This window comes from Rhinopithecus roxellana, chromosome 21 (assembly GCF_007565055.1).
Source record: "Rhinopithecus roxellana isolate Shanxi Qingling chromosome 21, ASM756505v1, whole genome shotgun sequence".
In the NCBI taxonomy this organism is placed as follows: Eukaryota; Metazoa; Chordata; class Mammalia; order Primates; family Cercopithecidae; genus Rhinopithecus; species Rhinopithecus roxellana.
The window spans coordinates 79733002-79747186 of NC_044569.1; the positions used below are offsets into that span (position 1 = coordinate 79733002).

At 35.0% G+C, this 14185-nt stretch overlaps 1 protein-coding gene across 1 annotated transcript in view; it reads right to left on the reverse strand.

Annotated features, from left to right (window-relative positions):
* CCDC178 (coiled-coil domain containing 178) overlaps window positions 1-14185 on the reverse strand; it is a 524781-nt gene that overhangs the window by 174389 nt on the left and 336207 nt on the right. Inside the window, exon 20 of the mRNA XM_030925827.1 lies at window positions 13408-13557. Coding sequence (XP_030781687.1) covers window positions 13408-13557 — 150 coding nt within the window. The remainder of the gene's footprint in view (window positions 1-13407; window positions 13558-14185) is intronic.

Consider the following 14185-nt stretch of genomic DNA (forward strand, 5'->3'; position numbering starts at 1 on the left):
GGATCAAAGCTGGTCAGAGAATGACTTGGACGAGAGGAGAGAAGAAGGCTTCAGTCCATCAAACTTATCAGGGCTAAAGGAGGAATTACGTACCCAGCGCAAAGAAACTAAAAATCTTGAAAAAAGAGTGGAAGAATTGACAGCTAGACTCATTAATGCAGAGAAGATCATAAACGAAATGACAGAGATGAAAACCATGACACGAGAAATACGTGACAAATGCACAAGCTTCAGTAACCGACTCGATCAACTGGAAGAAAGAGTATCAGCGATTGAAGATCAAATGAATGAAATGAAGCGAGAAGAGAAACCAAAAGAAAAAAGAAGAAAAAGAAATGAGCAAAGCCTGCAAGAAGTATGGGATTACGTAAAAAGACCAAATCTACGTCTGATTGGGGTGCCTGAAAGTGAGGGGGAAAATGGAACCAAGTTGGAAAACACTCTTCAGGATATCATCCAGGAGAACTTCCCCAACCTAGTAGGGCAGGCCAACATTCAAATTCAGGAAATACAGAGAACGCCACAAAGATACTCCTCCAGAAGAGCAACTCCAAGACACATAATTGCCAGATTCACCAAAGTTGAAATGAAGGAAAAAATCTTAAGGGCAGCCAGAGAGAAAGGTCGGGTCACCCACAAAGGGAAGCCCATCAGACTAACAGCAGATCTCTCGGCAGAAACTCTACAAGCCAGAAGAGAGTGGGGGCCAATATTCAACGTTCTTAAAGAAAAGAATTTTAAACCCAGAATTTCATATCCAGCCAAACTAAGTTTCATAAGTGAAGGAGAAATAAAATCCTTTACAGATAAGCAAATGCTTAGAGATTTTGTCACCACCAGGCCTGCCTTACAAGAGACCCTGAAGGAAGCCCTAAACATGGAAAGGAACAACCGGTACCAGCCATCGCAAAAACTTGGCAAAATGTAAAGACCATCGAGGCTAGGAAGAAACTGCATCAACTAACGAGCAAAATAACCAGATAATATCATAATGGCAGGATCAAGTTCACACATAACAATATTAACCTTAAATGTTAATGGACTAAATGCGCCAATTAAAAGACACAGACTGGCAAACTGGATAAAGAGTCAAGACCCATCAGTCTGCTGTATTCAGGAGACCCATCTCACATGCAGAGACATACATAGGCTCAAAATAAAGGGATGGAGGAAGATCTACCAAGCAAATGGAGAACAAAAAAAAGCAGGGGTTGCAATCCTAGTCTCTGATAAAACAGACTTTAAACCATCAAAGATCAAAAGAGACAAAGAAGGCCATTACATAATGGTAAAGGGATCAATTCAACAGGAAGAGCTAACTCTCCTAAATATATATGCACCCAATACAGGAGCACCCAGATTCATAAAGCAAGTCCTTAGAGACTTACAAAGAGACTTAGACTCCCATACAATAATAATGGGGGACTTCAACACTCCGCTGTCAACATTAGACAGATCAACGAGACAGAAAGTTAACAAGGATATCCAGGAATTGAACTCATCTCTGCACCAAGCGGACCTAATAGACATCTATAGAACTCTCCACCCCAAATCAACAGAATATACATTCTTCTCAGCACCACATCGCACTTATTCCAAAATTGACCACATAATTGGAAGTAAAGCACTCCTCAGCAAATGTAAAAGAACAGAAATTATAACAAACTGTCTCTCAGACCACAGTGCAATCAAACTAGAACTCAGGACTAAGAAACTCAATCAAAACCGCTCAACTACATGGAAACTGAACAACCTGCTCCTGAATGACTACTGGGTACATAACGAAATGAAAGCGGAAATAAAGATGTTCTTTGAAACCAATGAGAACAAAGATACAACATACCAGAATCTCTGGGACACATTTAAAGCAGTGTGTAGAGGGAAATTTATAGCACTAAATGCCCACAAGAGAAAGCAGGAAAGATCTAAAATTGACACTCTAACATCACAATTAAAAGAACTAGAGAGGCAAGAGCAATCACATTCAAAAGCTAGCAGAAGGCAAGAAATAACTAAGATCAGAGCAGAACTGAAGGAGATAGAGACACAAAAAACCCTCCAAAAAATCAATGAATCCAGGAGTTGGTTTTTTGAAAAGATCAACAAAATTGACAGACCGCTAGCAAGGCTAATAAAGAAAAAAAGAGAGAGGAATCAAATAGATGCAATAAAAAATGATAAAGGGGATATCACCACTGACCCCACAGAAATACAAACTACCATCAGAGAATACTATAAACGCCTCTACGCAAGTCAACTAGAAAATCTAGAAGAAATGGATAATTTCCTGGACACTTACACTCTCCCAAGGCTAAACCAGGAAGAAGTTGAATCCCTGAATAGACCAATAGCAGGCTCTGAAATTGAGGCAACAATTAATAGCCTACCCACCAAAAAAAGTCCAGGACCAGATGGATTCACAGCTGAATTCTACCAGAGGTACAAGGAGGAGCTGGTACCATTCCTTCTGAAACTATTCCAATCAATTGAAAAAGAGGGAATCCTCCCTAACTCATTTTATGAGGCCAACATCATCCTGATACCAAAGCCTGGCAGAGACACAACAAAAAAAGAGAATTTTAGACCAATATCCCTGATGAACATTGATGCAAAAATCCTCAATAAAATACTGGCAAACCGGATTCAGCAGCACATCAAAAAGCTTATCCACCATGATCAAGTGGGCTTCATCCCTGGGATGCAAGGCTGGTTCAACATTCGCAAATCAATAAACGTAATCCAGCATATAAACAGAACCAAAGACAAGAACCACATGATTGTCTCAATAGATGCAGAAAAGGCTTTTGACAAAATTCAACAGCCCTTCATGCTAAAAACGCTCAATAAATTCGGTATTGATGGAACGTACCTCAAAATAATAAGAGCTATTTATGACAAACCCACAGCTAATATCATACTGAATGGGCAAAAACTGGAAAAATTCCCTTTGAAAACTGGCACAAGACAGGGATGCCCTCTCTCACCACTCCTATTCAACATAGTGTTGGAAGTTCTGGCTAGGGCAATCAGGCAAGAGAAAGAAATCAAGGGTATCCAGTTAGGAAAAGAAGAAGTCAAATTGTCCCTGTTTGCAGATGACATGATTGTATATTTAGAAAACCCCATCGTCTCAGCCCAAAATCTCCTTAAGCTGATAAGCAACTTCAGCAAAGTCTCAGGATACAAAATTAATGTGCAAAAATCACAAGCATTCTTATACACCAGCAACAGACAAGCAGAGAGCCAAATCAGGAATGAACTTCCATTCACAATTGCTTCAAAGAGAATAAAATACCTAGGAATCCAGCTTACAAGGGATGTAAAGGACCTCTTCAAGGAGAACTACAAACCACTGCTCAGTGAAATCAAAGAGGACACAAACAAATGGAAGAACATACCATGCTCATGGATAGGAAGAATCAATATCGTGAAAATGGCCATACTCCCCAAGGTTATTTATAGATTCAATGCCATCCCCATCAAGCTACCAATGACTTTCTTCACAGAATTGGAAAAAACTGCTTTAAAGTTCATATGGAACCAAAAAAGAGCCCGCATTGCCAAGACAATCCTAAGTCAAAAGGACAAAGCTGGAGGCGTCACGCTACCTGACTTCAAACTATACTACAAGGCTACAGTAACCAAAACAGCATGGTACTGGTACCAAAACAGAGATATAGACCAATGGAACAGAACAGAGTCCTCAGAAATAATACCGCACATCTACAGCCATCTGATCTTTGACAAACCTGAGAGAAACAAGAAATGGGGAAAGGATTCCCTATTTAATAAATGGTGCTGGGAAAATTGGCTAGCCATAAGTAGAAAGCTGAAACTGGATCCTTTCCTTACCCCTTATACGAAGATTAATTCAAGATGGATTAGAGACTTAAATGTTAGACCTAATACCATAAAAACCCTAGAAGAAAATCTAGGTAGTACCATTCAGGACATAGGCATTGGCAAGGACTTCATGTCTAAAACACCAAAAGCAACGGCAGCAAAAGCCATAATTGACAAATGGGATCTAATTAAACTAAAGAGCTTTTGCACAGCAAAAGAAACTACCATCAGAGTGAACAGGCAACCTACAGAATGGGAGAAAATTTTTGCAACCTACTCATCTGACAAAGGGCTAATATCCAGAATATACAAAGAACTCAAACAAATATACGAGAAAAAAACAAACAACCCCATCAAAAAGTGGGGAAAGGATATGAACAGACATTTCTCAAAAGAAGATATTCATACAGCCAACAGACACATGAAAAAATGCTCATCATCACTGGCCATCAGAGAAATGCAAATCAAAACCACAATGAGATACCATCTCACACCAGTTAGAATGGCAATCATTAAGAAGTCAGGAAACAACAGGTGTTGGAGAGGATGTGGAGAAATAGGAACACTTTTACACTGTTGGTGGGATTGTAAACTAGTTCAACCATTATGGAAAAGAGTATGGCAATTCCTCAAGGATCTAGAACTAGATGTACCATATGACCCAGCCATCCCACTACTGGGTATATACCCAAAGGATTATAAATTAGTCTACTACAAAGACACATGTACACGTATGTTTATTGCGGCACTATTCACAATAGCAAAGACTTGGAATCAACCCAAATGTCCATCTGTGACAGACTGGATTAAGAAAATGTGGCACATATACACCATGGAATACTATGCAGCCATAAAAAAGGATGAGTTTGTGTCCTTTGTAGGGACATGGATGCAGCTGGAAACCATCATTCTTAGCAAACTATCACAAGAAGAGAAAACCAAACACCGCATGTTCTCACTCATAGGTGGGAACTGAACAATGAGATCACTTGGACTTGGGAAGGGGAACATCACACACTGGGGTCTATCATGGGGAGGGGGGAGGGGGGAGGAGGGAGGGATTGCATTGGGGAGTTATACATGATATAAATGATGAATTGATGGGTGCTGACGAGTTGATGGGTGCAGCACACCAACATGGCATAAGTATACATATGTAACAAACCTGCACGTTATGCACATGTACCCTAGAACTTAAAGTATAATAAAAAATAAAATAAAATAAAATAAAATAAAAAAAAAAAAAAAAAAAAAAAAACAAATAGTGAGCATCTGCTCAAATTGTAGAAAATTTTGACAATATAGAACAATTTAAAAAACTTTGTTACTTATTGATAGTCTTTGTCCTTGATAAATATGCTTCTAGAGCTTTCATTTATAAATATATGACTTTTATATATTCTACATTTATGTTGTATTCTATATTCTACACTTGTATATTCTTTTAAGTTGTTTCCATTTTTATATGTCAACTGTTCATTTTTTATATCTTTCTCTGTGTCTTAAATTGGGTAATTTCTATGCTTAATCTTGGACAAAAGGCTGAGAAGCAATTGGAGAATTTCTAACGCTGTCTTCTAAACTTATTCCGTTTACATCATAAGTGCTTAAATATAGAAGATACATCATGCAGTAGGTCGGGTGCGGTGGCTCATGCCTGCAATCCCAGCAGTTTGGGAGGCCATGGTGGGTGGATCACCTGAGGTCGGGAATTCAAGACCAGCCTGACCAACATGGAGAAACCCCGTCTCTACTAAAAATACAAAATTAGCCGGGGTGGTGGCGCATGTCTGTAATCCCAGCTACTCAGGAGGCTGAGGCAGGAGAATCACTTGAACCCAGGAGGCAGAGGTTGCAGTGAGCCGAGATTGTGCCACTGCACTCCAGCCTGGGCAACAAGAGCAAAACCCCATCTCAAAAGAAAAAAAGAAGAAGAAGAAGAAGATACATCATGCAGCTGTTGGTTGCAATGTTCTATATCTATCCCTTAGTTTATTTGCTAATTGTGTTGTTCTACTTAGGTTTAAATAGATTTCTTTAGTGATTTTTTTCTTTGATTATTTAATCACTGAGAAATTCATACTAAAATACCATATTATGATTATGGATTTGTCAGTATATTCTTGTAGTTTGTTCATTATTCATTTTCTATATTTTGAAGCCACCATATTTACGTGCTTACAAACTTTAAATTGTGATACCTTGCCAGTGAAATGAAAATTTGATCATTATTAATGGACTCTCTTTATCTCTGTTGATCCTTTCTGGTTTTCATTGTATTTTGTCTGATATTAATATAGATAAACCAACTTTATTTTGGTTGGTTTGCCCAGTATATTTGTTCTACTTCATTAACATCAGTGTTTCTCTATACTTATGTTTTATATGTGTCTCTTTCAAATAATGTTATTAGCCTGAGCTGCACAAAATTAAAATTATTGTAGCCAAATAAATGAAAAAAAAAAAAAAAAAAAAAAAAAAAAAAAAAAAAAAAAAAGCTAACAAAGTGCCTAGCACATAGTAGTGCTTCATAAATAGTAATTATTTGTATATTGTTTTATACAACCATCCTGCTAGGGAGATATTAATATTCCTTATTATCAGAGGCTCATGGGATTAAATAAGCTGTCTATAGGTTTCCCATCTCACCTTCAGTGACGGTTAAATTCCGAAGAAAAAAGAAATGACTAAAGAAAATATTTAGCATATAAATACACATTTTCTATATTAATACTTATTTTAATAAATGATTATAAGATATAGCTCATAGATTTGTGAAAAGATGATTACGAAATGAGTTTTTCCAAATGTTTGTCATTGAGAAGCTTATGCACAGCTCAAAATGAAAAAATCATTAACAGATAATCCCACAGAATTGAAAATCAATGGCAGTTATAAGTCATGTAATAGCTAATTAGAAAATATACCTATCATAAAAGTTGTATACAAAAATATTTTACTTGTTTTATTGTAATTTTTTAAACATAGGTTTCAAGTGATAAAAACAACACTATTTCATTTTATTGCTCTACTACAGCATCAAAGAAAGTCAGCATTCTGGATAGGTGTGGATTCCCAAAGAACATATTTATCTGAAAATATTCAAAATTATTCTATGGCTTTATTGGTAATATAAAGAATACTTATTTTTTTATTAAAGTTATATATCAGCAGAATATCATGAAAGTACAGTTTGTGACAAAGTTGTTTCTTATTCTCTGATGTTTTATATTATATATTATATTATATTATATTATGTTAGTCTCTTAATATATATATCTCTTTATATATATTTTTATATATCTCTTTATGTATATCTTTATATATATAAATAATATATATATATAAAGAGAATAACATTTTCCAAGGTTTAATCTACTAAACACCAAGTCAATCAGTAGTAAATACTTTTCCTGAGAAGAAAGAATTCCAGGGACAATAGAAAATTCAGGGTTAACAGAGTCAACAGATTTCTTAATATTGAATTTCTCAGAATTTTAAATATACAAACGCAGTTTAAATCTTTAAGAAGGGGATATAGTAAACAGTGTTTCATGTTATATATATGTATATACACATACACATGCACATTACATATATATGACAGGTAAATTCTCTCTCCCTCTGTATATAAAGGTTTATTAACCTCAGCTCTATTGACATTTGGGCTGGAGAATTTTGGTGTGTGTGAAGGGGAGAGGGACTGTCCTGTGCACTGTAGGATGATTAGCAACATCCTTATTCTTGGCTTCTGCCTTCTAGATGCCAGAGGCAACCAAAAATGTCTCCAGACACTGCCAGATATCCAGATATTCCCTGGGGAACAAAACAGCCATTGGTTGAGATACACACACACGCACACACACACGAAAATTTTATCCTAAATATTTTTTATATACTAGAGTCTATCACCACACTCAATAAATCACTCTTAAGGTGTGGCTAATATTAAAAACAATCTCTTCATTGCTATGCAACTCTACCAGAAGAAAATCTCAAAATTGCATGAAAGATACACATATTGAAAACTCTCTCAAAACTGGTATTGGACTGAATAATTGGTTTGATTTAAGCCAAGGTTACTTCTTTAACGTCTTGGCCAGAAATAAATTCCCAGTATTGGTATTTTCCTCATGGAGTTTGGACAACAAAAGGGAGATTCATTGAGATAAAACAATAGACTATTAGCTGTCTACTTCTGTCTCGGGCATCACCAAAGCTCTTCACAGGTCTCATGAGGAAAACTCTTCAGAGAAACAGGACAGTATAAATTTAATGCAAATTAAAGTGTGATAATGCCTTAGAACAAGTGTGTGTATGTGTGTGTGTTTTCTAAGAAACAGGGGCCAAAGCCATTTGTGTGTGTGTGTGTGTGTGTGTATGTGTGTTTGCATGTCCACATGCCTGTGTTCTAAGAAATGGAAGCAGAGACACTGATAGGGTCTTCAAATAGCTGTTATAGGGAAAACTATTATTTTATGGTTTTGCTACGAAAGAAGTGAATTTCTATCTACATTAAACAAGCAGACAGAAATCACTATCCAAGCACAGTTATATGGTGTGCAGGACAACAAGCAATACTAAATACTTATAAAAATGAGAATCAAACAGCTTTCATATTTCTCTAGGAAAATAACTTTATTGCTATAATTGACATTGACTCCGAAGCACATCGATACAAAGTGAGTATTAAAGAAAATTGTGTTGGAAAGTTGATGAGAAAATTTATATAATCTATAGATGATACAATTTTTTGAGAATTTAATATAGAAATGTTGTCCAGTGAGACCCAGGCAAGGTAGATTAAATAGCAAAAATACACAATTCTTCTCTTGGTGGGGTGAAGAAAGGATGCTGGAGAGCTCTGATTCTACATTATTGCCTAGGAAAGAATCTCCTGGACTGCAGAGCACAACCTTTAGCACGGAAGCAGAAATAAGGTGGCACGTTTCTATATCTTCTATAGTATCTTTGTCAGCTTTATAGTAAATCTTGAAGTCAGATAGTGTTAATTCTCTAACTTTATTTTTCAATATTTTGCTGGTTATTTTGTGTATTTTTATATTTCATAAAAAATTTAGAATCATTTGATTGATATTCACAAAATACATTGGGATTTTTATTGGGAATATATTGACTCTATATATCAAGTTGGAAATAATGGATATCTTAACAGTATTGAGTCTTCCTAGCCATGAATATGGAATATCTCTCCATCTATTTAGATCTTCTTTGATTTATTCCTTTCATTCATTTTGTGCTCTTCCTCATATAGATCTTATACATATTTTGTTAAATTCACTTAATTTGTGTGTGCGTGTGTGTTAATATAAATGGCAGTGTGTTTTAGATTTCAAATTCCAATTGTTCATGGCTGGTATTTTAAATTTCAAATTCCAATTGTTCGTTGCTGGTATATAGAACAATTAGTGATTAATAATATATTTTGAATAATTGAATGAATGGATTACAAGTGTTCTATGAGGATCAGAAGTATTCCCTAGAAGCCAACACACTGTGCTGCAGAGTAGTCCTCTAATTCATGTCTCTGTGATTCCTTCACAGGCCCAAATCACTTAAAAGAGCCACTTACATCTCAGCTATTGGTCCAGACAAACCTCCAAAAAAAATCATAGCATATGCTCATCTGCAGTTTATTGGACATTTGAACGTGAGTAAAGAAAACTAAGTTCTAGGACAACATTTCTTCTACCTAATTGTGTATGTGGTAAATCACTAAGCCACTCTGGCCTCCCCAAGATTCTTCCTCTGTAAAATTATTTTTTAAAGAGGAGGGCAATATTTCTAAAGGCATTTCTAGTTCAAAAGTTTTACAATTTAGAATTATGAAACCTACCCTAATTGCTATAAAAATTAAATCTCCTCCAAGTAAACAGGTGGCCCTTTCCCCAGAAAATCACTGAAAAAGTGGCTCCAATGAACTAAAATTACAGAAACAACTAGTGAATTAAATAATCTATTTCAGTTGAACACTAGAGATACCATATATAAATTACACGTTTTCTTCAAAGCTTTACATAACCTGATTAGCCATGTATAGGACTGTTTAATTAATGTTATAGTAAAGAGTTAGTATTATAATTTTGAAATAGATTAGATATAAGAAAAATCTGAATTTGATTCCCATCCCAGCATCTCCCTCTACTTGAGCAATCTTGTGTGACACTCAATCTTAGTTCTATATCTTACATTGGGAGAGATATAATAGTAATAGAAAATTCCCCAGGATTATTGAGAGACACTGAAAGATAATATTTGCAAACAATATAGCACAAATACTTTGTCCACATAAGTATTTGCTACGTGTTGACTGATTCTGTAATAATTTTCATTACCTTAGTTTGAAAGCACTGGGATTTGTAGTAAGGAAGCATAAAGCTTTACAAATGGTTAATGATATAATTTTAAAAATGTATTTTAACACATTTTGGAAGCCATCTTGTTTTCAACCAACAGATCACTTCAGTTTCTGCATGCTTGCTTAACTTACCTTTCTGTGCAGGCACAAAGAATCTGAGGTGGCATTTAAAACAAATACATGGTGACTTCATCAAAATACCCATGGATTTTTTTATTTTTAAGATAAAATATTAAAAATGACATATTTTTATAAAAAGTATTTGAAAGCTTCTAACGAAAATGTCTATATTCACACGGAAGTATAATCTGTTTTTCAGAGATTTTCCTTCATGTATTTCTAGTGTTAGTTTTAATTTTGACATCTAAGAAGTCTTAGATTGGATTATTTTGTATCGTTACCCATGAACAGGGCAAATAAGAATTTTGCATACTTGCTTTTGCCTCTTTTTGATTTTTAAAGGCAAAAATATCCATCACTACAAATTTTAAAAGTACAGGAAAGTATCAAAAATAACACAAGCAAATAAAGCAGACATAATATTAACACTAAGAGAAATACTATAGCATTCTGACATTTGAGACATGTGTGTGTAAGATTGTGTTAAGTAAGGGGGCATTATTTTAAATTTGTTTTACTCTTTCATTAGGTTTACTTTATTACTCTCGGCATAAAAATACAAAGAAGTATGAAAATGTACAATTTGTATAGAGAGAATAATAGTCCCTGAGAAACACAATAATTAAAATACAGTTATTTACCATGCCAAAAGGAATTCATGTTCAGAAGCAATGAAATTAGTCTAAAACAGGAAAAATGCACAAAATTCCTAAAAGTGAGATCCGTTTTATCTGACAAGTGAATTCAACAAGGGAATCAGAGACTGAATAGTGCTTTTGTGTACCCAAACGAAACTGGCCAAAGAACTAAAACCTGCATACATGGGAAATCCTGCAATATCAAGGAAATGGGCTAAAATATTAAAGAGTTTTCTCATTTTTGATGGCCAAATTCCATCCTGTAAGCAATGCATTAGACGCTAATGACATACGATTTCTCACTGACAGATTTAACAGCATCTATAAGGCCTCTCTGTCCATTGCAGCAAATTGATCCTACATGACACTGACAAGGGCAGCCTGCACTTAATGACCTCCATCGCTGAAGGATGGAAATGAAAAATGATTGGAAGTACAAATAAATCTTGAAAGTTTCCCTGAAACAGGTGTGCTAAAAGTGATTCGTCTGAGGGATCACAAACATAAACCCAATCTCCTAGCAATCTCCACTGTCTGTTCCTACTACAGTCTCAGTCCTTGTATCTTGCATCAAGATTTGCTTTAATTCCAAAATGAGATCAAGATAATTTTGCTCTTACTATGAAAATGTGATATTAGGGCTTTCTCCTAAAAAGTATGGGGTCTCTACAATTTATGCACGTATCGAATGTATTTGTCATTTGCCACCAAGTGATTCTTTATAAACTGGTAAGTGTACATACTATTTATTTTTGTTTCCCCCAAATAGAAAAGGACATACAGTAAAGCCAATGATTCTTTTCTCCTTCTCAATTATGAAAAACAAGTAGAACATATTTAACCTCAAATAAAAATGTCAAATGCAGGAAGTGACTGGACAAATTCTTCATAGATACATACATGCCCTTTCTTTGAATCCTGCAAAATGGTTTGAGGACACTAAGATTTTGGAAGATAGTTGTATTATCAATTCTTTCCCATACACACTTATTTCATTCTTTTTTTTTTTTTTTTTTTTTTTTTTTTGAGATGGAGTCTCAGTCTGTTGCCCATGCTGGTGTGCAGCAGTGCATTCTCGGCTCACTGCCACGTCCATATCTGGGCTCAAGTGGTTCTCCTGCCTCAGCCTCCTGAGTAGCTGGGACTTCAGGTGCATGCCACCACATCTGGCTAGTGTTTGTATTTTTAGTAGTGAGAGGGTTTCACCATGTTGGCCAGGCTGGTCTCAAACTCCTGACTTCAGGTGATCTTCCCACCTTAGCCTCCCAAACACTTGTACCTCGATGTATCTTCATGTTGCTATCATTTCAAGATTTTAAGAGAAAAATCCCTTCTTCTCTTTCCCAATGTATTCAGAAGCTTTTACTCTCATGAGAGTAGATAGATGGGAAACAGGGAATTAGGTAGGGAGGATGCCAGACGAATGTAATAATTACTTGCAGTTGTATAGCAGCCCTTAAATTTCAAAGTAACTTATTATGAATGGTTCTTTTTTATTATTTACCAAGTACCCTGTGAGGTAAATCTTACTTTATAGATGAGAAAACTGAGGTTGGAAAAGGCAACTTGCCAAGATCATGGAGCTAGTAGAACTTGCATTCAAATCCCACCCTTTGCCTTCCCAACATTCCGTAATAGCCATAAGCATAGCACCACTATTCTAAACTACTGATTTATAATGCAACAATATGGGTGATACCAGTAGGAGAAAGGATCAGTTTGGTTTTCATGGTTACATTGTCAAAAAATAATAACTATATTTTCTCAAATTTGAATCCTGGAGGAAAACAAATATTCAAAGGAAAATATTTGTTCTTGTTACTAAGTATCTGGAGAACATAGAGGAAGTGACTGTATCATAACACTAGTAATGGAACATTTTTTTCTTTTTGTTTCATAGCATATTATGTGCTTTACCTTTCCACATACCGTTGCAGAAGATTTTACAAAATATATTTAGAATTCTCAATGATTTTCAGTCATTAGAGAAAGTCAGCTATTTTTCCAAGTTTCTAATTAATCTCCATATCTAACAAGAAAACAGTTACCAGAATTTGGAGCCTGTATACTAAAAAGACAATTTAGAGGCCTACCATGGGAAATCACCGACTCTTAGAATTAAAATATGAAGACTATGATAATATATTTAAATCTACAAATAAAAAATTGGCTTTTCTGGTCATATTAGTTAAAAGCAAGTTAGTATAGAATAGTGGATTAGAAACTAAGTTTTTCATTTCTCCAATATTCTTTCAAAATTCAATTTTAAAAGGTTGATATAAATATACAACAAAACTACACAGAGAAAATAGGCCATGTTGTGGAGTATCATCGTCAGATCAGAGGTACCCAAACTGACTACTTTTTACTTTTATAGTGCATATATGACATAAATAATTATCTTAAAACAGTTAGAAAAACCAATACCTGTTTCTTATCTCTAATTGAAGTATCAAGTGATAGCTGTTTATCATATATATTGAAATAATTGTCCTTTTCCTTTAAGAATGTAGTCTGTAGCTGTTGATACTCTCGAGCTAAACGCAGATTTTCTTCAAGTGAATCAGCTACTATTTTCTAGAAGATAAAAAAATATATAATTTAATTGCGTGTATATATATATACAAATGCAATTAAAATAATTTGGATTTGTTTGAATTTTTACATCTTTTAAATTATCTAAACATGCTCTATTATGTATAGTAGAAAAATAACAAAATAACCAAAAAATGTTTCTCCTGATACGAATATCCTTTGTTGATTTAATAATATTCTTTTTTGATGCAGGCTTTTTTTTTTTTTAACATTAATGTGTGATTCATCAGAGTTAGTCTGACTTTTACTTCACCTCTTTTCACTGCCTTTCTCCTGAACTTCCCTCGATCATGCCTTGGAAAGTGCCCAATCCTGCGACCCTTGAATCAGCATCCCAGGAGCACTTTCACAGTTTCCTATCCTCTTCTCTTTTTCTCTAGCCCTTGTGCTTAAATGAGTAGATGGTACCTTGTAGCTTAGAATTTCATCTCCATGAAGTTCAGAATGTTGGTACTCATAGAAAACATTAAAAACACAGACGAGGAAAGAGTAAGAGAGAATAGGGAACTCAAAATTTAGAAGCACCCAGCGTCATTGTTTACAATTAATATATTTTAGTTATGTTTAAATAAAAGTTAAATCTGCTACTGTGAGCAGTTGAGAACTTTAT